The sequence below is a fragment of the Periplaneta americana genome, chromosome 13 (assembly GCF_040183065.1).
Source record: "Periplaneta americana isolate PAMFEO1 chromosome 13, P.americana_PAMFEO1_priV1, whole genome shotgun sequence".
In the NCBI taxonomy this organism is placed as follows: Eukaryota; Metazoa; Arthropoda; class Insecta; order Blattodea; family Blattidae; genus Periplaneta; species Periplaneta americana.
This window is the reverse complement of record NC_091129.1, coordinates 6086242-6113299: the sequence shown is the minus strand read 5'-3', so window position 1 is coordinate 6113299 and position 27058 is coordinate 6086242. Positions and strand designations below refer to the sequence as shown.

The following is a 27058-nucleotide window of genomic DNA, read 5'->3' as shown; positions in this document are numbered from 1 at the left end:
GTGCAACTCTCCCGAGCGATGAGCGCGATTCACGCCCGAGCGCAACAGTGCATTGAAGCAGGAGGAGGTACGTTTGAAAATGTGAGAAAACATCGACCCCGACATCTAGAATGTTAGGTATGTATGCATACGTGAATATAAACTTTAAATTTGTCCGTTATCTATCTCTAAATGCGAGTTAGTACAATGTAATCTCAGAAGTTTTTGTGAAATCAAAGAGCCATATCTCTGTAACCGTTCGAAAACGGACCTATATTCACATGAACTTTTTGAATCAGAATGACTTCAGAATTCACATCCTAAATCTTTACCTTTCTTCGTGAATCACCCTGTATATATATATATATATATATATATATATATATATATATATATATATATATATATATATATGAGTAGCTTAATATCAAAGATGGACATCTGACCTCAATCGAAATTCAGATAGCTGTGGTTTTTATACAATTTTTCATGCTCTTTCCAGTTATAGTGACACCATATGCAAACTCTAACACTACATTTATAAAATAAATTGTGTTAAATATTACAAAGAACACTGTGAATTAAAAAATTGCCTCTAGATCAAAACTATGGAGACGACAGATGTCCATCTTTGATATTAAGCTACTCATATATATATATATATATATATATATATATATATATATATATATATATATATATATATATATATCAATTTCCTAAAATGTCACTTTATTCACGCGAAAAAAGAATTAATTTGGCAGTTAATGGGTTAATCCAGCCTCTATCATCATATCCCACCTCCCTCAAATCCATTTTAATATTATCCTACCATCTACGTCTCAGCCGACAATGATGTTGATGATGATGATGATAATAATAATAATAATAATAATACTAATGAAACAAGATCGCAGTATTAAACGTAAAATACTTTGAAGAAAATATGTTTTTCCGTCTGGAGTGCAAATAAACTTCATTAATTAATTTAGTGTTCTGTGAAAGGCCGGTAAACCCAGCTTTCTCCAATCTTTCCTATTTTCTGCTTTCCTCTTTGTCCCCTCATATTATCCATTGTCGTCTATCATCTGATATCTTCTTCTACCCCGAACTCTTCTCCCGTTCACCATTCCTTCCAGTACATCCTTCAGTAGGCAGTTTCTTCTCAGCCAGTGACCCAACCAATTTCTTTTCCTCTTCCTGATCAGTTTCAGCATCATTCTTTCTTCACTCACTCTTTCCAACTCAGTATAATGAACTTAAATTCAATAGGCCTATTGCATAGGTAGAAAACTTTGTTTCTTTTCATTTCTTTCAATATATAGGACTCTACTTTCAAAATAAATACAAAGCAAATCAATTAATTCTAACTGCATAAAGAATTTTCTACATTTCTCTATTAGTTTCCGAGTTATGACCAAAAAACATGCACCAGGAGGGTACTAGACAGCCGTCGTGTTGGTTAGTTCTGTCGTTCGTTCTGCGAAACTTAAAATGTTCAAATTATTTCCCTCATGGCTCTAAAATCATTGAAGCTATTTACATGAAATTTTGCATGGTTATTGTATATGTCATGATATACTATAATGTGAGTTAATGTTTGTTCTATTACTAATAAAAAAAAAAAAACATTTTCATGTGGAAATTTTGAGGAAAATTAACCTCTTCCCTTACTGTATATTTTACCAGTTTTGTGAAAAAAAGTGTCAATTTTTATTTTCGTAAAGAGGTCATTTAATATTACAGAATCACTGTACATCACTAATTTTCTTACATACTTAAAAATCACTATGAAATAGACAATGGGACTCAAACGAGTTAACTCGGGTTAATAAATTTTGACACATGTTAGCAACCCGAGTTAACTTGCGATAATAAGGGAAGTGGTTAAAAAAAAGTATTACGCTGTAAATAATTTAATAATGCTAATTCACGTTATTGCCACCTTCTGGAATAAGCCGGACGAAATACATTTAAAATATTTAAAAAATTGAGGAACCTAGGAAGAAAACGGTGGTTGATTTTAAAAATTCCTCTAATTTCGAAAATATAAAATATGACATAGAACATTTTTTTTGCAAATCCAAGTAGTGGTTCTTGTAAGATTCAATTCAAGAAGGAAAATTTGAGAAAAGGAAAACTTAAATTTACGTACTTTTCACGTAATTAAACTGGATGGTACTTTATTTAAAAGTCATTATTTTTATTTCATTATATTTAGACATTATTATTATTATTATTATTATTATTATTATTATTATTATTATTATTATTATTATTATTCATGTTATTAGGAATTACATAGTTTTAAAGCCTTATTGTCGCAGAAAATATTATCAGTAGTAATTGCACATGTGCCGTTTCATCTTACTGATATTATGCTAATAGATGACACTACGATTACAATTTAATAAGATTGTTCAACGGATAAAATTAAATAACTTTCAAAACCGAATTACTTACGTAAGTGATAATAATTATTATAAAACACAGCAATAAGACATCATTATGTTTCCTTGTAATGAAGTTCAAAAACAAACTGCTATCCATCACGGCATACTGAATACTATTGCCAACTGCTCAGAGCGGAAATACGAAACAACAATACTTAACCTCAAAAGTAAGATAAGCTGATATGTTACATTAACAGAATAAAAACACGAAAGGTTTTTACAGACATTTATTTTATTATTTGAAGTCACATTTATTGAAAACGCAATTTTCAGAGTTAAACTTTGTTGAAATTTTTTGATTTTCTGTGATTCACACTGAAGTGGACTGGACTGAGATGGAGGTAGAGGGAGCAGCAGTGGGATTACATGTCCAGTATTGTACGAGGGAGTCTCATCAAGAAGCACAACTGTGATTGCTTGACTTTGAGGTGGTTCTGAAACGTATTGACCAATATCACAAAGTCATAGTACAGGGACATCACTTTATTTTTACCAACATTTTTAACATTAACCTTGCTATACTCGGAAACACTGTTTCCCCCTTCCATTACAGGAGTTTGATGTTACTACTGCAATATGTAAACAAATCATTTTACTAGGTATAGGAGGAGAGAAAAGTAGTGTATCCATTTATGTTGTAGGGAAATACGATAATACAATTTTCAGTTTGATCATCACTTTTACGGAATTTATCAAAATACAGTGGAATAGTAACATTTTTTTTTTTCAAAAACTCAACATTTCAGGCGACTATGTTCGTTATGTAATGTCTACTTTATTTAGCATATTAATTATTCATGTTATCATACAATATAGAGAGTGCATTTAAATTGAGGGGGTCATACGTAAAGGGCTGTAAGTGCACTTAAGTTACTTTTGAGAAAATGGGGTTTAAATCTTTAAGCTTTCGTAAAATCGGTGAAATTTTTTATTTAAATTTTAATGTGTGATGCGATTAAAATATCCCTTTGCCACTAAAATTTTAGATACTTTAGCTTACACTGGATGCACTTAACTCATGTTATTACAAATGTCACTAGCATTCCTTTGCTTCTAGCCACCTCAATTCAAAAAAAGCTAATCTGAATTTTTAAACAAGTTGCTGAAAATGGTTGCCGTTCATTACAATGCAGGCTTCAATCCAGTACGCATATTATTAAAAACATTTGAAGCATATTGTCTGAAATTCAATTTATCGTTTCTTGAATATAATTTTTTAGTACGATATTATTAATATAGGTTCTTTCTTCTATAGAAAACGCAACCATATTTCTGAAACACACTATACACAGCAGTGTTTACTTCACTGCTTGAAGACTTCGAAGGCAACAGCGGCCGTAAGTTTGTGTGTCTGACGGGAGCAAGGACATTAGTGAAGGGGTGAGAGTGAAGTACATTCAGGAATGCAGGTACAATAAAAATGCAAGTAAAAATAAAATGATGTCCCTGTATAAGCACATTCTAGTATATAGTCACGAAGCTCATTACGTAGTAAATATGCATCCATAGATAGTTGTTAACCACTACGATCGCTACTATCGCCCCATTACAGACAATGCGAAATAATACCTACAAAGTCTATTGCTTGTAGTGCCCTCATAAACTCAATCTTCATGACTGTATATACTAGACTGTAGTATAAGTTCAACAGTCAATATAATTCACTAACAGAAAGTAATCACAGAGAGATAATCATCTGTGAACAACACAAACTAAGAGGAATCGAATCTGAATCCTCTGGACTGCAGCCCAAACAGTATCACGTAAAGCACAGCGAAAACACAAACCCTTATTTTTCAACTCAATCGTAATACAACATATTTCAATGCATGTGTTTATGTTTACCCCTTTCTTACCTATAGATACCATATGGCAATAATTAACTTTATAGCATTTATATACTTGTGTCTTACATATGAAGGTAAATTTTGCTTGATAACTTCTATTTAAATACATTTTCATCAATATAGTTTTGTTTCAAATGTTGCCACTCCCGTAACTTGGTCATAATACAGCTATTTGTTTCAACATGGATTGCTTGTAAATTTAATTTGGGTTAGAAAGGGTTAAGTGGATTTGAAAAAAAGGCATATTAACATTCTCCAACATCTTAGTTCTGTTCAATCAACTGCAAGTTGTCTGAAAGATCCTTCGAATCCAAACAATTCGCTGCTATCGAAGGCCTTCCCAGGACGTCTTGACTCGTCTACTTTGGAGTTTTCTTGTGACAGGAACCATTCTCTGTAGCTGTGGATTTTTTTCTTCCAGAGATCTGTTTTGGGTAAAAAAATATAAATTAAAAATAAATAGAGAATAAAAAATGTGGCGATATCTTATTTACAATGAAAATCCTTATATTACCAAATTTATATTGTCATTGCCTTTATGTAACTGTTTAATATTTTCAGTACAACATCAGACTAAAAAAAAAAAAAAACTCTGGGACTTCACTGTTAAGGCTGGTTCACAATAAACTGGAAACGAGAATCGGAACGAAAACGAAAACGGTAAATTGTTAAAATGTGTACATTTAAATGTGAGCATTCACAATTAACAAAAAGCTTGCCGGAGCCCGAGATCGGGAGCGGAGAGTTGGCCAAGTTTCAACTTCGGCGTTCACGTTTCCGATCACAGCCCACTAGATTCATTCTATTGCCATCTAAAAGCTATTTTGTCGTCGTATATTTTGTAGCAAGAAGACCGTGACATAACCTATGCATTATTTTGTTCTGTGCTGTGCATCATGGAGCAAGTTTTATTTGATGAGATTCTAATATTGAGTGTTGAGGAAAATCCTCACGTTTACGATAAGCGGCGCGCCTCGTATAAAGATGAGAAAATTAAGGAGAATACGTAGCTTTCAATAGCTGCATCTTTGAACACCGATCGTAAGTGAATCATATTTTATTACTGTATTGGTTGTATTACACACTACATATTCATGCTTCAATTCAATAACTACTGTTGTGTTCATTTTTGTCCTATTACAAATATTTCTTCTCTAATTATTTTACGTTATGCCAGACGTAAAATATGTTGTGATAATAAAGCTGCGTGGGCATATTTATAGTACCGTACCTAATGAAATGTTTCAGTTGAAATTTCGAAGTTGGTTAATCTGTGTTCATGTTGGCTGCCTTGTACTCATGAGAGAACGTCATTGGTCAATTATACGTAAATAAAATCAGAATGCGTAATATCGACTTTACATATCGTTATTGACATGCATATCGATATGCACAGTCGTCTACGTTCTCGGTTTATTGTGAATCAAACATTTTCATATTCACGTCATCTACTTCTCGTTTTCATTCTGGTTCTCCTTCCCGGTTTATTGTGAACCAGCCTTTAGGGTCACCACGATCCCTGCGCGGCATTTAGAACAACATAAAACATCGGCAACTTCCGTTCTGAAAGCATAGGAGCGCACTGACAATTTGTAATCGCGAGGTTGTTAAGCGGAAAAGTGAAACGCGTGGTTAAAATGGGAATAAGCTACACGTGCGTGCGACTATATAATCGCAACGATTTAGCAGCCAACAGTGAAACTGTTCCCATAGCAACAAAAAGTTTTTTATGAAACAAATGAAACTAAATGAATAACTAAATAAGATACCAACCTTTAAGAAATATATGAAAAAATAATGTTACTGTTTAAAAATGTTGTCGATGATGTCACATCTTGTACAATAATAGCTGAAAATTTCATTTCTTTTTTTGTAAAGTTTTCCTTTCAAAATATTAAATTTGATTTGTCCTAGCATTTAAAAAGAATGAGTTATTTTAGTTTTATTTGCATTATTCCTTAATTGTAGAAAATTCTGTCATATTAGATATTATATAAATGCAGTGGAAAATTATGTTGCTATATTCTCACCTGTTAAAAACACTCCCTTTTAGCACTCACGTGGATTACAATTGTAATCCAATATATATATATATTGGTACACAGAAAAAAGTTACAAATGTCCGATTATTAAAGAGTCCTCTGAAGTTAAGTATTTAGGCATAATTTTCGATAATCATTTAAAATGGAACCAACACATTAATTACCTTTGTAGTAAATTACGTAAAATGGTATATTATTTTCTTTTATTGAGGAATTACTTGTCAATAAGTTTATTACGTACAATTTATTTAACTTTATTTCAATCGGTAATTATGTATAGAGTTATAGCATGGCGTAGCTCATTTAAAACCAATTTTAAATCCACTTTATTTATTACAGAAGAAAATAATTAAAATATGTCTTCATAAACCTATTGATTTTCCACCTCAAAATTTGTTTCCAGACTTTAATGTACTTAACGTAAGGCAAATTTATTATATTGTATTAATAAAATTCATACATGAAAATCGAAATAATTTTTAATTGTATTCTCATAGTTATGAAACAAAAGGTATGAATTCTTTAAGATTGTTTGATCCAAAATGCAACACTGTTACAGTATTTAATCATAGTAGTAATTTAGGCCCAAGAATATATAACAAATTTATATTTAAATATCCTAATCTTGTCAATTCTAATAGTTCTAGTATTAAATTTAAAAAGTTATGTATGGATTTTATAAAAATTGAAAAATTGTAAATTTAAATTTATATACTATAATTGCACAGTAGACATAAGACAAATTGTATTGTATAATTATTAATTTCAATTCAGGAATCCGCCCCTGAGCACGAGTTCTACTCTTTCAGGGGCGAGCTAAAGTTTTTCTGTATATATTATATTTTATGTTACAATTATTAGCATAATAATAAATAAATAAATAAATAAATAAATAAATAAATAAATAAATAAATAAATAAATAAATAAATAAATAATAAATAAATAAATTTCCAAACACTATAGACATCAGGGCTGAACTGTACCAGGAAGGTACTGAAGATTTCACGCTATCAGCATTGAAAACGGAGATGTGATGACGTAATAAATATCAGTGGATTACAATGTATGCCTCGCGAGTACTGGAGGGTTAACAGGTTTCGGAGAACATCTTAGATTCATACTCACCCCAGAGGACGTGAATGGAGTCAGCCTCACCTCCGTATTCCGATGGTAAAATCTTGGGCGAAATGTGATCTAGTAGTGTGGTGGAATTTTTTCTGTGCACATGCACCTGAGAAGAAGAAAAAACTACATTAGTAATTTCTAAATATGACTAGCTATGAACCATGGATTGGTAGACGAACTGTCAGCCAGAAAAAGTCCTCAACATTCTAATCTTCGAAAGAGGTGACTTCAAAAGTAAATAATGTAACCTTAAGGATTTTAATTTCATATACACTGGCAGGAGCATTATGATATATTGAATTTTAAAGGGGTATGGGCTTGGAATAATAATTTGTCTGTCTGTCTGTCTAGCTGCCAGCAGCAGGTCTCAAAATTTAAAAAAATCTATGAAGTACTGCTTTGTTAAAATTACCTCACATTTATGAATGTAGTGTATGTGTACATAATAAAGAAAATTACTTTGGTATATTAATTTATCACTTACTTACAAATTACTTTTAAGGAACCCGAAGGTTCATTGCCGCCCTCACATAAGCCCGCCATCGGTCCCTATCGTGTGCAAGATTAATCCAGTCCCTATCATCATATCCCACCTCCCTCAAATCAATTTTAATATTATCCTCCCATCTACGTATCGGCCTCCCCAAAGGTCTTTTTCCCTTCGGTCTCGCAACTAACACACTATATGCATTCCTGGATTCGCCCATACGTGCTACATGCCCTACCCATGTCAAACGTCTTGATTTAATGTTCCTAATTATGTCAGGTGAAGAATACAATGCGTGCAGTTTTGTGTTGTGTGACTTTCTCCATTCTCCTGTAACTTCATCCCTCTTAGCCCCAAATATTTTCCTAAGCACCTTATTCTCAAACACCCTTAACCTATGTTCATCTCTCAAAGTGAGAGTCCAAGTTTCACAACCATACAGAACAACCGGTAATATAACTGTTTTATAAATTCTAACTTTCAAATTTTTTGACTGCTGACTAGATGATAAAAGCTTCTCAACCGAATAATAACACGCATTTCCCATATTTATTCTGCGTTTAATTTCCTCCCGAGTGTCATTTATATTTGTTACTGTTGCTCAAAGATATTTGAATTTTTCCACCCCTTCGAAGGATAAATCTCCAATTTTTATATTTCCATTTCGTACAATATTCTGGTCACGAGACATAATCATATACTTTGTCTTTTCGGGATTTACCTCCAAACCGATCGCATTACTTGCTTCAAGTAAAATTTCCATGTTTTTCCCTAATTGTTTGTGGATTTTCTCCTAACATATTCACGTCATCCGCATAGACAAGAAGTTGTTGTAACCCGTTCAATTCCAAACCCTACCTGTTATCCTAAACTTTCCTAATGGCATATTCTACAGCGAAGTTAAAAAGTAAAGGTGATAGTTCATCTCCCTGCTTTAGCCTGCAGCGAATTGGAAAAGCATGAGATAGAAATTGACCTATACGAACTCTGCTGTATGTTTCACTGAGACACATTTTAATTAATCTAACTAGTTTCTTGGAAATACCAAATTCAATAAGAATATCATATAATACTTCCCTCTTAACCGAATCATATGCCTTTTTGAAATCTATGAATAACTGATGTACTGTACCCTTATACTCCCATTTTTTCTCCATTACCTGTCGAATATAAAAAAAAAATCTGCTCAATAGTTGATCTATTACGCCTAAAACCACACTGATGATCCGCAATAATTTCATCTACATACGGAGATTAATTTATCACTATGCGAAATAAATTGTTTATGACTTAAATGATCATACACGAAAGCATTTCTCTTTGTTATGTATACATAATAAATTGGGATAACAAATGAGTGCTAATTTTTACAAAATAATACTTATTTCACAAAATTAATTCTATAAACCAGGGCTTTAAATTGGCTGGTATATACCAATAAACCAGAGGCACTTTGTTTTTTGCTTAAATTTAGCCTATATAGACTCTTTCCATTTATGAAAAATATACTGTGTGAAGTAATGCCATTGATTTCAGAGGATTATTCCTTGAGATATTTCAAACAAAAACGTTTAACACAATTTTGCTCTATTTTCGCTTCCTTTTCGAGATAAAAATTGATTGATGTGAAATATTTCATAGCGTATTTTGGGATAGCCATTGATTTGATTCGCAATATATTCGGTTAGTTAGGGAGATCAGTGCATTATGATAATAAATGACTGAATGGATTTTAGTTTTGTCTTTTAAATGTGCAAAAATGTCATCCGAACAACTGTAAAATTTTAAATTTCTTTTGCAGAACGAAAAGCTACATTTGTTCGGATGGAATTTCTGCACATCTGGGGGACAAAACAAAATTCTTTCAGTCATTGACTGTGCTGCTCTGTTAACTTGACCGAGCAAATTGGGGATTAAATCAATGACTTTCACAAAATGCTATGAAATGTTTCACAAAAATAAAATTTTATCTGGAAAAGGATGCAAGGGCGAGGAGGATTTTATTGAACTTTTTTACACATCTTACACATTCTGAAGAAGGCTAGTAACAGGCCGAAACATGGTACGAAGAATTTAACACGAGAAATACATATAATACATATTCCGATTCTAAATTTTTTGTTCGAAATATCACAAATTATCCTCTGATTTAGGTTCTGGCTGACATGTATACATCTATTTTCAGCAGTACATCTTACTTGATATTGTGTCGGAGGAAGAACTATTCGTCGCTCGAGATCTTAATGGTTCTAAGTCCAATTTTTAAAACAATTGAGTTATTGTATACGTGCGAGACTTAATAATAATAATAATTTATTTATTTAATCTGGCAGAGCTAAGGCCGGTAGGCCTTCTCTTCCGCCCAGCCAGACTCTAATTCTAATTAAATACATTTGCTTACATAGTTATTACATTAATATCTAGACCATAAAACAACATTTAAGTAAATAATGAAAATTGGATAACTAATGTTAGTGTGACAATAATAAATACTGGTAAGAAATAGTTATAATAATAATGATAATAATAATAATAATAATAATAATAATAATAGTAATAGTAATAATAATAGTAATGAGATAATTTAGATATTTATCTGTGATATATATAAAACCATTAAACATTGAGAAACCTGAAACAGCTATTATTGTTGACAATAATTGTTAGAAAAATATCTCGTTAGCCTGTTCTTAAATTGGTTTGATGTCTGACAGTCCCTGACATTACTCGGTAGGGAATTCCAAAGTCGAGGAACAGCCACAGTGAAAGAAGATGAATATGAGGATGTTCGGTGGGAGGGAATGGATAATATTGAGGAGTGTTGTGATCGTGTGTCTAGGTTATGATGGGTGGATAAATTTTGAAAACGAGACGCAAGATAGAGAGGAGTGGAGAAATGCAATATGTGAAAGAGAAGGGAAAGACAGTGGATTTTCCTAGATCTTCTAGACGGAGCCAGGACAACATTTCGAGGGATGGTGTTACGTGATCAGCCCGGCGAATATTGCAGACGAAACGGACGCACATATTATGAACACGTTGTAGTCTCTGCACCGAAGTAACGCTTAGGTCAGTAAGCAGAATATCACAGTAATCGACTTATGGACATAGGGTAAACTAGGTAGTTATTGACCAGTATACGGTGATTGACCGCTTCCTTTTTTCAAGTATATTGTGAATAAACCACGATCGTCATTTCACTTTTTGCTGCATATACCTCTAGTAACAACCCCTATTTGTGGTTAGTTGTCGCTGTTCATCCCACTGAATTAGTGTCTGTTGTCTGAGAGGACTGAAATCGATTGGAAATGCAACTGAACGTAAGCAAGTGTAAGTAACTAGAGAAATTGCTAAGAATAATGCACGCAATAAGTTATTTATTCTGCAAAGGATACATAAATTCTGGTGCTCGTTTTTACACTCACAGTGTGAGAAAAGGTATAAGGTTTCCGTCCACAGAATATTATTTTGTTAAAGTTTTTATATGACATAAAATGCCCCGTGGTCAATCACTATAAAGTGTATGTCCGCAAACTACAGTGATTGGTCGTTCATAAATTATTTGTTAGAATAATGACCAATTTGCTCCAATTCTATATATGTTATCGGTTAAATGATGGGGATTTTTACAGGACTGATACTATATTATAATGCCTAAGCCAGGTAAAGTGCATTATACAGGGGAAGCTTTACGAAACGCTACAGAACCTGTCCGCAGTGGATTTGATTTAAATGAAGCTGCCAAGAAGTTTGGTGTCCTAAAAGCAACATTAGCGACCAGAAACAAATATCCCGTTGAAGGAAAAGTGTTCTTTGGTCCTCGTCCAGTGCTGGGTGAAGCCATTTGTAATAACATCAGAGAAATGACACACACTTGCTTCTGGTAAGGCACAAAAGAGAAAAATGGAAGAAGAGGCAAGAGAAGGAAGGAAGAGAATAAGAAATGAAAGAAAAGGCAGCGAGAAGAGTTCTTTTCTTATTTTTTTAACTTGGTTATTTAACGACACTGTATCAACTACGAGGTTATTTAGCGTCGATGGGATTGATGATAGCGAGATGGTATTTGGCGAGATGAGGCCGAGGATTCGTCATAGATTACCTGAAATTTGCCTTACGGTTGGGCAAAACCTCGGAAAAACCCAACCAGGTAATCAGCCCAAGTGGGAATTGAACCCGCGCCCGAACGAAACTCCGGATCGGCAGGCAAACACCTTTGCCGACAGAGCTACGCCGGTGGGGAATAGTTCTTAATGAGAAAGATCAGAAGAAGAGAAACGAAACAGACAAGAAAAAAGTGAAAATTGTGAAAATGTGTTGTTCAATCACTAATAAATGAGTCTTCAATAACTGTGCAGTAGACGGTCAATCACTAATAAGCGTGTGGTCAATAACTGTGCAGTAGACGGTCAATAACTGTAAAAGTGGACTTGTTGTGTTTATTTAATTTATCTTTGCATTAAAACTTTATTTTTTCTTTTGTTTATTGATTTTGATTTGTTTCTGAATCTTCACTTGACCCAATGCCTTTAAAATTCTCTCAATAAGTTACCACTGTTTTCCGCTATTTCATTGTTTTATTATTCATTAGCTTAATTGGTCAATCACTATACAGTTTACCATAAATAATATAATTTGTTCATAAAAGCATGAAAATGTAGTAAAACAAATTTTAAATTTACAATTAGTTTTAGTTCTAACTCCCAAAGTAAGGGTAATTTGAATTCTTAATGGGTGTATCTCCAAACGCCAATCATAATACAGTGATTATGTAAAGAAAATGGCTGCAATGGAGATGAACAAGAGCGTAACGCTGGAAGAAAAGGACGATACTATAACTTGTATTATTTTGAAGTTAACGATGAGTTACTGGGAGTGTGTAAAGAATATATCCTAAGCACCCTTGATATTAGCCAGAAAAGGCTTTATCATAGTAATGTAACAAATGCAGAAATTGGTATACTCGCCCCCCCCCATCAAAGGAAAACACACTTGATAAAGTTCGAGAGCATGTACAGTCATTTCCAGTAACTGATTCTCATTACTGTCGAGCCTCATCAAGTCGTCATTATCTGGATTCAAATTTGATTGTATCACGCATGTATTCATTGTACAAAGAGTATTCAAGCCAACCTGTTAAAGAGAATATTTATAGAAACGTCTTTGTACAGAGTTTAACCTCAAGTTTCTTTAAGCCTAAAAAGATAGGTGTGATCATTGTTAGGCATTTCAATGTAATGTAAAACCTACTGATGATGAAGTAAAATGTAACACATATCATGTTTTTTAGAAAAAATGAAGGAAAGCAAGAAAAATATAGGGATAAAGAGGATTTTAAGACAGGAGATGAAACCACAGCATTAGTTTGTTATGACTTAGAGAATGTTTTTGCATTACCTAAAGCAAACGTATCAAATATTTTCTATAAAAGAAAACTAAACTGTTATAATTTAACAGCTTTTTGTTTTGTAGATATAAAAACGTACTGCTGAATTTGGAATGAATCCTGCCTAAGGTTTTCCGTGGTTTTCCTAAGGCGCTAAGACAAATGTCGGGATGAGCCCTAAAAGAAATGGGCCACGGACCTGCACTCATATCCCCATGAATCTCCCTAATTAACTCTTAATTAATTAACAATTACATCTCTCCCCCCTCTTCGTAATTGAGCCATCATATAGCCAAATGGCTGGTCTCGAAATTGAGACGATTCAACAAGGCTCATGACAACAATCACCTCCTACATAATAGCCAAATTGGCTAGTCTCTTATATGAGACAACTCATCCTGCCCAAGGTATTCCTTGGTTTTCGTCAGGCGTAAGACAAATGCCGGGATGAGCCCTATAAGAAATGGGCCACGGGCCTATATGCCCTTCCCCATATATATTCCCCCTTTCTTGTAAACGACGTATGCCCTAGTTCAGAACCTATAAATTGTCTATTAAATATACGAGGTCACTCAATTAGTCGCAAATTGAAAGGACAGGGACCTCTCAAATTGCAGATTTAGATTTCACGGCGCTTCTTCCGACGGCCTTCACATGCTTTGTCACCGATCAACAGACGACAGCGTCTTGCCACCCTAACGGCAAACACCAGCCATCTCCTCCTCGCCCCGTTCCGTGAACACTTGATCAAATCTCAGTCCCCCTCGCGTATGTGGTACCTAAGAGGTTACGTCCAATTTCGGCTTCCCCTTCAAAATTTTCTAGAGTTCCTTCAGTGGAGCAACGTAACCCGGAGTGAGACTAGTGGCCAACAGGCTTGGAGCTCACATATTTAGTTTTATACAGCCCCCAACCCCTTGCATGGACGCGTTTTGCGTACCTTTTAAATTTGTCCTCCCAATTCTCTTTCGATTTTTCGATTTTCGATTTTGGAATGAATCTCAGTCCGAGAGAGCCGGGAATGACATTGCCAGTGCTCTGGTTTCAATTCTCAATAAAATCTGTGTAAACAATTCCAAGATTACAAAATTTAAACTTTGGTCCGACTCATGTGTTCCCCTAAATGCCGACAGCTGATGTACAATTTTACAAAAATGTGTTTAAAACATGTTAACAAGTAGACATTGGTAGTGTTTTGGACATACACCATCTGGTAGTTACAGGATTTTGACTTTTATATTGTCATAGGTTCTATCTCCAATACATTTGTTTACAATACAGCCATTATGTACCAGTGAAAATACTTTAAGTGCTCAATAAATATTTCGTAACTAATATTAAATTGTTGTGTATTTGATTTTTCTCTAACTTCACTATAACAATTTTTATAGCATTCATAACATAAAATCACTGTTTTCTCAGAATCAAGTTTTGTGGAGTTAGAACAATTAAGAACTCGAGCGACGAATCGTTTGTATGCATCTGAAGTCTGATTAGTGTAATATGTAGCTAGTCAGCGATGTATGCAATGGAGGGGGAAAGGAACTGGCCACCCTACCTCATTATCTCCTGGCCTAGTTGCCTCATAAGTGGTGCCTTCACGGTATCTTTTATGAGGTCAGACCTGTCTTCGAACAGTTGACTGGACAACAACAACAATACTTGTGAATGCTAAAAATTTGGTTTTATAAATTTTAGAACTTTGAGAAAACAAACATCTTCTGAAGTTAAGTATTTAGGCATAATTTTCGATAATCATTTAAAATGGAACCAACACATTAATTACCTTTGTAGTAAATTACGTAAAATAGTATATTATTTTGTTTTATTGAGAATTACTTGTCAATAAGTTTATTACGTACAATTTATTTAACTTTATTTCAATCGGTAATTATGTATGGAATTATAGGATGGGGTAGCTCATTTATATCCAATTTTAATCCACTTTATTTATTACAGAAGAAAATAATTAAAATATGTATTCATAAACCTATTGATTTTACATCTCAAAATTTGTTTCTAGATTTTAATGTACTTAACGTAAGACAAAATTACATTGTATTAATAAAATTCATACATAAAAATCGAAATACAGTAATTTTGGATTGTATTCTCATATTTATGAAACAAAAGGTACGAATTCTTTAAGATTGTTTGAAGCAAAATGCACACTGTTACAGTATTTAATCATAGCAGTAATTTAGGCCCAAGAATATGTAACAAATTTATATTTAAATATCCTAATCTTGTGAATTCTAATAGTTCTAGTATTAAATTAAAAAAGTTATGTATGGATTTTGTAAAAATTGAAAAATTTAAAAATTTAAATTTATATACTATAATTGCACAGTAGACATAAGACAAATTGTATTGTATAATTATTAATTTCAATTCAGGAATCCGCCTCTGAGCACGAGTTCTACTCTTTCAGGGACGAGCTAAAGTTTTTCTTTATATATTATATTTGATGTCACAATTATTACAAAAATAATAAATAAATAAACAACAACAACAACAATACTTATGAATGCTAAAAATTTGGTTTTATAAATTTTAGAACTTTGAGAAAACAAACATCGAAAAAGAAGAGCATTGTGTCCTACAAAACAGACTCCTTGGCAAGTCCTTTAGGAATGGAAAATATGATAGGACTATTTCAAAACGTATTCGAAATATTATTTTTTCACCCCCTATTTTGTTTTGTACATAGATTTTATTCACAAAATTAGACACAAGAAATTCACAAAGAGTGTCTCTTAATTTTAACTCGCCTTGCTTACGCATTGTCATCATAATTTATATTTTATTTCTTCTGAAGAATTGTCAGTAAATATTCAAAGGAAATTAATTGCACAGAACAAAACGACAACTCTTTCAACTCGCTATGAGTGATTGCTGAGAATATAATGTTAAATGAATTCCGCCTTTTGAAATTATAAGCAACACAAGCATCGTTACCATCCGAATCACAGCGCGGAAAATTACTTTTATATGAAAATTAGAACGCATAGATAATATACTCACTCTTGCAGAAATTTTTGGCTTCAGTAGGCTCTTGAATAAATGAATAGTAGAATCCACAAACGGAGCGACGTTGATGAAGTGTATGCCCCTAATGCGAGCCTTAAACGCCTTCTGTAAACACAAATGTATAAAATGGCTGCTGGTTCTTCTAAAATCATTAATATTAATATACCAATGGAAACTGTGATTAATAAAATACTTAAATTCTGTGCCTGCAAAATATTTGAGAGGACTATGTGTAAATAAAACTACAACTGTACTGCTTCAAGTTAGACTGAAATTAAAATTAATAACATCGATTGCAATGGTAGTTAGTTTTATAGAATTTATAATTGGATGCTTAACAGTAGAAAAGAGCAGAGTGCCAAATTTATGACCAGTATTACATTACCGGTTTGATAGTACTACTAAATTAAAACACTGAGAGACAAGCAGACTTCAGAAGTTGTGAAAGGTGTTAAGTGCCATAAACATTTCGTAGGTACTATGATGCATTTATTATCCACAGATCTGTTAATTTCTGAAAATACCTCCATTAAAGTGGTTTTGGAGACTAGAAGCAAATCACCCTCAACACTTGAAACTGAATATCGCCGACTTTCATCATGATTATCATACTTTCTACTACATATTGACGTCGTTGTACTGGTATAACAGTACAGAGACCCAACAGAAATGTTGATAGTGTTGAATAATCTTGGTCATAAAGCTATTTTCTACTCGGGTGTCAGTTCACTGTAAATTATTTTGCATTTTCATGCCACTTACAATTTAAAAAAAGTGGTAATTTAATGGTATTGGAGATTTATCCTTCGAAGAGGTGGAAAAATTCAAATATTTTGGAGCAACAGTAACAAATATAAATGACACTCGGGAGGAAATTAAACGCAGAATAAATATGGGAAATGCATGTTATTATTCGGTTGAGAAGCTCTTATCATCCAGTCTGCTGTCCAAAAATCTGAAAGTTAGAATTTATAAAACAGTTATATTACCTGTTCTTCTATATGGCTGTGAAACTTGGACTCTCACTCTGAGAGAGGAACATAGGTTAAGGGTGTTTGAGAATAAGGTGCTTAGGAAAATATTTGGGGCTAAGCGGGATGAAGTTACAGGAGAATGGAGAAAGTTACACAACACAGAACTGCACGCATTGTATTCTTCACGTGACATAATTAGGAACTTGAAATCCAGACGTTTGAGATGGGCAGGGCATGTAGCACGTATGGGCGAATCCAGAAATGCATATAGAGTGTTAGTTGGGAGACCGGAGGTAAAAAGACCTTTAGGGAGGCCGAGACGTAGATGGGAGGATAATATTAAAATGGATTTGAGGGAGGTGGGGTATGATGATAGAGACTGGCTTAATCTTGCACAGGATAGGGACCGATGGCAGGCTTATGTGAGGGCGGCAATGAACCTTCGGGTTCCTTAAAAGCCATTTGTAAGTAGGTAAGTAAGGTAATTTAATGGCATTTCCCCCAGCCCAGCCGCCTATCCTTGCCCGGTACAGCTCCAACTCACAGCCCATTGTTCTAACCTTTTCTTCGCTGCGAAAAATACGTCCTTCCTCTCCACCGGCCTGAAGAAGACTTATGGGCGAATCTAGAAATGCATATAGAGTGTTAGTTGGGAGGCCGGAGGGAAAAAGACTGTTAGGGAGGCCGAGACGTAGATGGGAAGATAATATTAAAATGGATTTGAGGTAGGTGTGATATGATGATAGAGACTGGATTAATCTTGCTCATGATAGGGACCGATGGCGGGCTTATGTGAGGGCGGCAATGAACCTGCGGGTTCCTTAAAAGCCAGTAAGTAAGTATATATTTACCATTGAAGCAATTTCTAATTTCTTGAGTACTGGCAGGGAATATTTAACAACATGCGCCATTGTGAGGTTGTTAAAATCAATAATGTAGACGTCTCCGAAACAGTAGTCCTCCATGGTTCGTATCTCTGTGACCATGTAGATCATCTTGTGCATGTCATAGACGTTGTACTTGGAGGGGTCCTGGTCCAGACATGCGATTAGACGCACCCTGTTGAAGTCCTCCGTCAGCCTCGGTAGTGGTATGCAGCACCTGCAATATAGATTACAATGTATTCATTCGCATCTATCGCGTTAGTTCTGTTTGAATAATCCGTGTTTATGGTTTTCACTGCTAATTACTGATTCAAAGCAATTTATTCTAGTCCAGAAAATGCAGAGCATTGTATGGAACCCTGATAACACATGCTGTTGTCTGATATTTGCAGACTGCATTATTCGTCCTATAATGATAATATTTCTCTAAATCAAATAAAAAGCTTACTTTTGAAAGGACAGAGAATAGTAATAGCTTAATTGAGTGTAAGAATGATAACAGTACAATAACTAGTAAAACGAATTTCGTTTCTGGGGAGACGAATATTGCATATATGAAGGTTTAAAACGTAGGCCAAGAGATTAGTAATGTTACTATTAATTTGAAGGGATGAAAATGATGCAATCCAAACCACACAGACAAGATTTTACAGCAAAGAGTATCGAAGGTTTAGAGTCCACTGCTATTAAGTGCGGTATCATGATTTCTTCGTCGTATAGTTACGTCATTTGTTGACAACAAACACACATTCAAAATCTACAGAAAACTCACAACAAGAATAACAGCAACACATACAATCATCCAACACAACACAAACAAGCTGCATTCCGAAAAATGAGTCAACAAGATTACAAAGAAGAGTTAAACACAATAAAATACATAGCACAAAAAAACGGATACAACCCTAACTTAATAAACAACATAATAAGAAAGAGAAAACAGAATTACAAAAAAAAAAAAAAAACATAGGAATATAACACAAACACAAGAAGATAAAAATACATCACACTAATATACGAAAACAAAAACACGCACAAGATTGCAACCTCATTCAAGAAATTAAGTTACAGAATCGAATACAGAACGAAAACACTCTACGAAAGCATCTCAACAAACAAACAGCACAAACAAAGGAATACAGCCACACAGGCGTATACAAACTGAAATTCAATACCTGTAACAACTTCTGCATAGGACAGACAGGCAGATCATTTCAAACATGTTACAAAGATCACGTCACAGCGAAATTATTCAAATCAACTTCACAGGGAGTTATACCTTAAAGCTTGATTTGCATAATACACGTCACTGTTCGTTAACAGAAAACCACAATTTAAGTCACACAGAGTTAGTGTGTACTAAATGTTGGTTGCTTGACGGTTGTCAGTCCACTTTGAGGTCTGTGGATATAGAGAGAAAAATTGGATCGGTGTCTGGTAGAGTTCCCGGGTAGCTCAGTTGGTAGAGCGTTGGTACGTTAAACCAAATGTTCCGGGTTCGATACCTGGCCCCGGAACAATTTTTCCCTTGAAATTATTCAAATCAACTTTACAGGGAGTTTTACCTTAAAGCTTGATTTGCATAATACACGTCACTGTTCGTTAACAGAAAACCACAATTTAAGTCACACAGAGTTAGTGTGCACTCAATGTTGGTTGCTTGACGGTTGTCAGCCCACTTTGAGGTCTGTGGATATAGAGGGAAAAATTGGATCAGTGTCTGGTAGAGTTCCCGGGTAGCTCAGTTGGTAGAGCGTTGGTACGTTAAACCAAAGGTTCCGGGTTCGATACCTGGCCCCGGAACAATTTTTCCCTTGAAATTATTCAAATCAACTTTACAGGGAGTTTTACCTTAAAGCTTGATTTGCATAATACACGTCACTGTTCGTTAACAGAAAACCACAATTTAAGTCACACAGAGTTAGTGTGCACTCAATGTTGGTTGCTTGACGGTTGTCAGCCCACTTTGAGGTCTGTGGATATAGAGGGAAAAATTGGATCAGTGTCTGGTAGAGTTCCCGGGTAGCTCAGTTGGTAGAGCGTTGGTACGTTAAACCAAAGGTCCCGGGTTCGATACCTGGCCCCGGAACAATTTTTCCTTCGAAATTATTCAACACATCACAGCCATAACCAAATCACAAAACACTTCCACATACGCATAACACTTCACAAATGCCAACATAACCACAGGCATGGAAATTCTACATCTCCAACCAAAAAATCAGAAACTAAACACACTAGAACAAAACGAAATTATGCAGGCACACAAAAACACACCAGCATCAAATCCTGAACACACACCTCAATTTCAGAACACACACTTTTTGACTCCACATTACACTTCATAAACACACCCCCACAGGAGACGCAATCAGAAAGCGCGAAGACCACCGTGTTCTGATGATAGCCCACCGACTGTAGCTAGTCAACAAGGTTACCTAGTTAATTAACACGTGAAAGCACACACACACACACACACTATATATTTTAAAATCCGAACTTACATTTCCACTGATTAATGTCGTTCGAACAACAATGTCGTAAGCATAGTTCTCCTACCAGTTGTTTCATTTTCCAGTCACCATAACTAATGATTACGATAACTTCCTCCAAACTTCCACTGACGGGTCTCACTGATTTCTCTTTCAGGATATTATATAATCGCTTAAGGATATATGTACGTGAACGACCACAAAAATTATCAGAAATTGCAGGCTCTAAATTTCTAATATTTTATAAGAAAATGAACTCACAATTGGACAAAAATTACAAGGTACCTCAACAAGACTTATTAAAACTTAAATATCTCATAAAAGTATAAAGAAGGTTACGAATGATATTTTTCAAACCAGTTTTATCAAAGTATGAAAAAAAGAAAAAAAATTCTGCAGTTACATCTTTTGGTAATCATAACATTGTTATGGTTTCTGACATATTTAATATTTTTTCTCCATGTAATAAACACTTATTCCTGAAAAGTAGACTACTCTCAGACATGTAGAGTTGTTTATTTTAATACAATCAATTTTTTATTTGTCATATATAGCATATATTAAAATTTATATAATGTTTTGTGACCTAATTTTTCTGTTTTCAAAGAAATGGGCATTTTTGTAGTCTACCTTTAGCATTAATGCATGTTAAATCAATGTAAAAAATTTCTGAAATGTATCTCCAATGGTTGTGGAGTTTTGAAATAATATATGTGAAAATTTTCAAATTTTGGAAAATTTAATTTAAAGTAAAAAGTGAATTCTAAAAAATATTATTAGTAACTTTTTGATACTTTTATCAGATATTTAAGTTCTAATAAGTCTTGTTGTGGTACCTTGTAATTTTTTTCCAATTGTGAGTTCATTTCCTTATAAAATTTTAAAAATTTAGAGCCTGCATTTTCTGATAGTATTTGTGGTCGCTCACGTACATATACCCTTAATAAAACCGAAATGATGTATCAGAAAGTAAGTAAATTGTCTGTGAAGATTAATACATAGATCCTTTGTGGGAATAAACAAAAAAAGGCAGAAAATATGGGCCTTAATAGTCTATTGTTTTTTTATTTGGTTATTTAATGACGCTTTATCAAATACTAGGTTATTTAAGGTCGATGGGATTGCTGATAGCGAGACGGTATTTTGCGTGATGAGATCGAGGATTCCCATAGACTACCTGACATTTGCCTTACTGTTGGGAAATCGGTCCGCGCTCGAGTGCAGGTCCGACTGATCTACTCCGTGGCTCTTAATAATTTTCACATTGAAACAATTAGTATAACAATTGAAGTACCTGACGCTGGAAGCCAGTTGGAACCAGGACTCTTCTGGATCTCTGTTACAGAATATCTCTGGTATGGCGGATCTGACAGTGTAGTACATGTCGATGACTTCCTTGCAGCGCTCTACGCTGGCCTTGCATCTCAGGAATAAGCTTTCCACTCTGGCTTCGTCTGAAAGTAAAACACTCCCAACATTTCCCAATTTTATTTTCGGGGCTTAAATAAGATACACTGCCCCTTTGATATAGGAGAAAGCCAATGTTTACCTTTATATATAACACGTGGAGCAAGTCCCCTGCATTCGGCAAGCATCATGTTTAGGTGGAGCATGAAAATCAAGGAATGTTATGGAGAATAAATATAGATTATAATGGAATGAATATTTAAGATTTCTTAATTCATTATAAAAAAATTAGTCTGATACAGCGTTAATACAAATTAATTTTATTTCCTAAAACATATCTATGTATAAAATAGATGAATAAACAATATTTAGTATTTTCAATAAACAGTTTTCTTTAATTTCCCATAAAAACATGTTTTTGGACAACGGGCCTTTCATAAATAAGTGATTCAAATATGCAATTGATAAAATAATTACGATGTCTAACCACAAAATGAGGTTAATTCTTTGTGTCGATCCATCAGTATTTATCAATGTTGCATCCATAACCTCACAAACATTAGTGATCCCATCAGCAGCATAAAAATTTTGTGCTATAGTAAATAACATTTTGGTGATCAAAACCTGCCCCGAATTTAACTCTCTTAACAACATCAACTACCCTGTTGGCACTTTTGCACACTGATATCTTAGAAATTCCGTTCTTATCTACTAACCCACGGAACTGACACCTAGTATGCATCCAATGCAAAACAATACAGTTCTCGCTTTGAGGTTAGGGCATCACTTTTCTCTTTTGGATGTTGGATATGATCTCCCATATCTTGTAGGAGAGATTCCAGCGAAACGGGACTCGAAACGACTTCAGAATACCGCGTAAGTAATGTCGCTATTGTATTGCTGAATTATTTATTTTTGGTGCAGAGAACTTCTTTATTAAGTGATAATATTTATTAAATACAGTCTTCGTATATAAATACTTACGCGGTATTCTGAAGTATAGCGCGGGACTCATTCGAAACCTTTCATTAAATTTATACAATAATACGAACGTGTTGTTAATTCTTGCCCGGAGAATTTTCCGTATACGTCTTTTTTGATTAGGCCTAAATTCAATATCTTCGTCTGAGTCATTAGAACTCCTTAATAACATCAAAACTGCTTCAGTTTAATTCATAATATTATCCAGTTACTCAAAAATTAATTTAATAAGTATTTCTTTAGTGTATTTATTCATAATTTGTTGCAATATCAAACTTTACATATCTCAGAGGTATTGTAGAAAATGTGCTGATTTTACAAGTAAAATTTACACGTGAAACAGAATACTTGTAAAGTGAGCAAAATTTAATTTGTAAAGATGTGATTTCCTTTGTAAAGTTCAACATTACAAACAAAGATTGTGAAACAAGTTCACAATTTACAAGCAAAGTTACAATTTACAAAGATTGTAAACATTGTGAAACAGGCCCCAGGTCTCAACGAAGAGTTTTTCAGCAAACTCACTTATAGTAACGTTATTTCATTTAAATTTACCATAATCGTGAGGTAAATGTGGCTGGAGTTCGAGCCACTCTTTCAGAGCTTTGACAGCTTCTTTTGTTCTGTCCTCAGTCAACCCAGCTTTGCTTCGGACGGCATCAATCGTCTCTTTACTGGTTCCTAGCAACGCCATGTTTTCCTGTCGAATCTGAAAACAAAATTGTGGAATGCTTATATTCAGCGGCCAAGGAATTTATTCATTTAGTTATTGTTTGTTTTTATCTATTTATTTATTTATTTATTCTTTGATGTGGGTGTTCCTCAGGGCCCTATTTTGGGCCCTGAATTGTTTCTTTTGTATATTAACGATTTACCCATTACATAAGAAATTACTTTTTGTGTATGTATGCCGATGATGCTTCTGTTATTGTTAAAGATGGAAATGAACTGGATTTAGATACAACCCGTTGTGAACTGTTAAAAGATCTAAAAAGGTTTGATAGCAATCTACTTTTCTTGAATGTTAATAAGACGGGATATATTCACTTTCACAATTATCAAAAGAAAAATTTGAAGGACATTAATATTTCCAGTCAAGATCAATATTTGTGTAATTAATAATAATAATAATAATAATAATGATTTATTTTAGCTGGCAGAGTTAAGGCCGTAAGGCCTTCTCTTCCACTCAACCAGGAAAAAGTTTATATATATATATATGCATGAACTTACAAAGAATTCAACAATTTGATATAGATAAGAGTTACATGTATACAAGAGTTATTTACGAATTAAACAACAAAATACTATGAACTATTAATTAAACACTGAAATAAACTGTATAGCAGAATTAAGCTAAAATACATAGAATGTTAATATATTTCAAATAATATTAGATAATAGAAAGAGATTATTATGACACAATTTTGAAAATACAGCACTATCAGGATGATGTCTAAAGAAAGAAGTAATAATTTAGTCAGTGATAGTTTAAATCAATATGATTGGAGTGAAATGCTAAGAAGGTTATCTTTTAAGCTGTTTTTAAAGGTGTTTATTGTCTTGCAGCCCCTAATACTTTGTGACAAGGAATTCCATTGACGCAAGGTGGATACTGTGAAAGATGATGAATAACAAGATATTCTATGTACAGGTATACTTAACGCGCCACAGATAAGTGATCTGGTATTTACGTCGTAGTTAGAGTATACATAGTAGAAAGGAGACGAAAGGTAATTTGGTGTTGAGGTGTGCAGAATTCGAAAGAGTAAAGACAAAGAGTGTAAAGTTCTGCGTTCTTTAAGTCGGAGCCACGAAAGACTTGCGAAGGACGGTGATGTGTGATCATATCGTCGGATGTTGCACACGTATCTGACGCACATATTCTGAGCTCGCTGTAACTTGACTGACAGTTCAGAACTTAGGTCACTTAACTGGGAAACTACTAAATTTTTGGGTATCTCTTTTGATTATCGTTTGTCTGGGAGATCCCCCTGTATAAGTTTAAATTCTAAACTCAACAGTATTTTTTTTTTCGTAAGTGTATTGAATGAAATTAACAGTATTTGTTATAAAATACGAATTTTGAGAACTATAATTAATCATGATGTAATAATGCCTTTTTCATTTTGCACAAGTTGAGTCAAGGCTTTCATATGGCATTTGTTTTTGGGGATCTGGAACCATGTTGAATCGCATTTTTATGGCTCACAAGGATATTGTCAGGTGCATAGCGATTGTTGATAGTAGAACTTCCTGTAGGGAATTCTTTTTACAGTATAATATTCTCTCTGTTTATGGAATATATATTATTAACGTATTGCGGTATGTTTGTTTTCATGTTCTCGGAAATTAAAAAAGCTGAACTACGTTTCGATTTTTTCAGTCTTTTCCTCGAACATGAAAACGTCAACATACCGCTCTTGTAACGCATATTGCTATTTCCTTACATTCTTATTTTGTTTTGTTTTTTGACTATATCATGCAGGCTTTGCTTAATGGTAAGTTTTAGTTGCCATGGTAATATTTTACACTGCATAGGTACAATCAGGACATAGTTAAAAATGCAAGAAAATAGTAATATGCGTTACAAGAGCGGTATGTTGAAGTTTTCATGTTCGAGGAAAAGTTTGAAAAAGCGAAACGTAGTTGAGAATTTAAAGAAAACATACCGCTTGTGTATCGTACATGTTTTTGTGCGAAGATCGTTTATTACATACCTGAAAGAGGAATTTCTAATTAGTTGCAAAGAAATCTCCATCTTGGTTTCTGTTCAATGACGGCAAATTAGCAAAACAAAAATATCTATCTTCAACATTGTTGCTTTAAATTTTTTTCTGTGTTTACTTACTCCAGCAGGCCGTGATATACGTCTGTCTTTTTTCCCACCCAGTCTATGATGAGTCTGGAATCTTGTTGATTTTTTCACGGCTTCCTTAATGTTACTTGCATCACAAATGCAGTAACTTTAGTGGAGTTGTAGAGATTACTTAATTTTTGCAAATATTTAAAAACAATAATTACCAGTCCAATTTAGGTGAAATTGCAGTTTTAAGTTTCAAATTTAAAATTGCTACTATATTGAACGTATCTAAAAATAATATGTTAAAAGCCTAAAGCAGTAAAATCAATATGTCACTTAAGCGGTAACAAGAGGGAAATTGTTATGTGTGTTAGGTTGGGAATACTGAATGTGGAATTTCACACTTACCGCGTATTGGTTGTGTGCGGAAAGCAAGCAAATACGCACGATCTCGCACAATAGTTTTTGATGTCACTTTACTATGTTCGACGTTATTTCATTGTTGGGAACATTATTACTTTTAAAATCGGACTGTTCACTAGACAACAGCTTTCTCTTTCTCTCACAACACATAAGTGCAGAGCAACTGTTTACGTTCCACATAGAAAACGTGCACCTAGTAAACCTAATTTTTATTGCTGTACTTATATTTAATCCACAATGTAGGTAAAGTTAGGTAACAATGACAAGAAATATATTATATTAATACAGATGATCTTGTGGTTTAGAATATAAGCATACCGGTTTTGGCGACTTGAATTAATTTTTAGATTACCAGTGCAAACCAGTTCACTCAACATGATAAATGAAGACAAATCAATTAAATGATTAATGATTTCCATCAGCAATGCATACCTGTCTACTTATCGAGATATAAAGTCAGTAATGTATATTTCAATTAATAGTCAACAACGTTTTTACAACCAGATCAGTTTATGAAGAAGAGTGCCCACAAATATGTGCCTAGATTTATTTCACAAAGTATTTAAAAAAAGATCAATTAATGTTCAGATTATTAAAAAAAAATTCATTCTGCAAGGTGTGCACAAGGTGTAATTTAGATAATCAGTGCCTACCATTTGTATCCTTCTTCCAGCTTTGCTCAGACGACAAGAGAGTTGTGCAGTTGGCTGGAAGGTGTGTGCCACTGATTCCTAACCCAGACGCATG

The 27058-nt window shown here is 33.9% G+C and overlaps 1 protein-coding gene across 1 annotated transcript; it reads right to left on the bottom strand.

Moving 5' to 3' along the window:
• Positions 1–2258: 2258 nt before the first annotated feature.
• On the bottom strand, positions 2259–27058 carry LOC138711708 (alpha-tocopherol transfer protein-like). The gene is made up of 7 exons (XM_069842858.1): positions 26965–27058; positions 23641–23794; positions 21992–22151; positions 18173–18422; positions 16342–16452; positions 7448–7553; positions 2259–4704 (listed from the first exon to the last, which is right to left on the bottom strand). The coding sequence occupies exons 1-7, from the start codon at positions 26965–26967 to the stop codon at positions 4553–4555; spliced, it is 936 nt and encodes a 311-aa protein (XP_069698959.1). The 5' UTR covers positions 26968–27058; the 3' UTR covers positions 2259–4552.

Bases quoted from the DNA above. Each gene is read 5' to 3' on its own strand.
- LOC138711708 (XM_069842858.1), bottom strand. The intron at 16,453-18,172 runs GTAAATATATAC...TTGTGTTTACAG, and splicing joins AATTAGAAATTGCTTCAATG to AAGGCGTTTAAGGCTCGCAT. The intron at 4,705-7,447 runs GTGAGTATGAAT...TACCCAAAACAG, and splicing joins CTCCATTCACGTCCTCTGGG to ATCTCTGGAAGAAAAAAATC.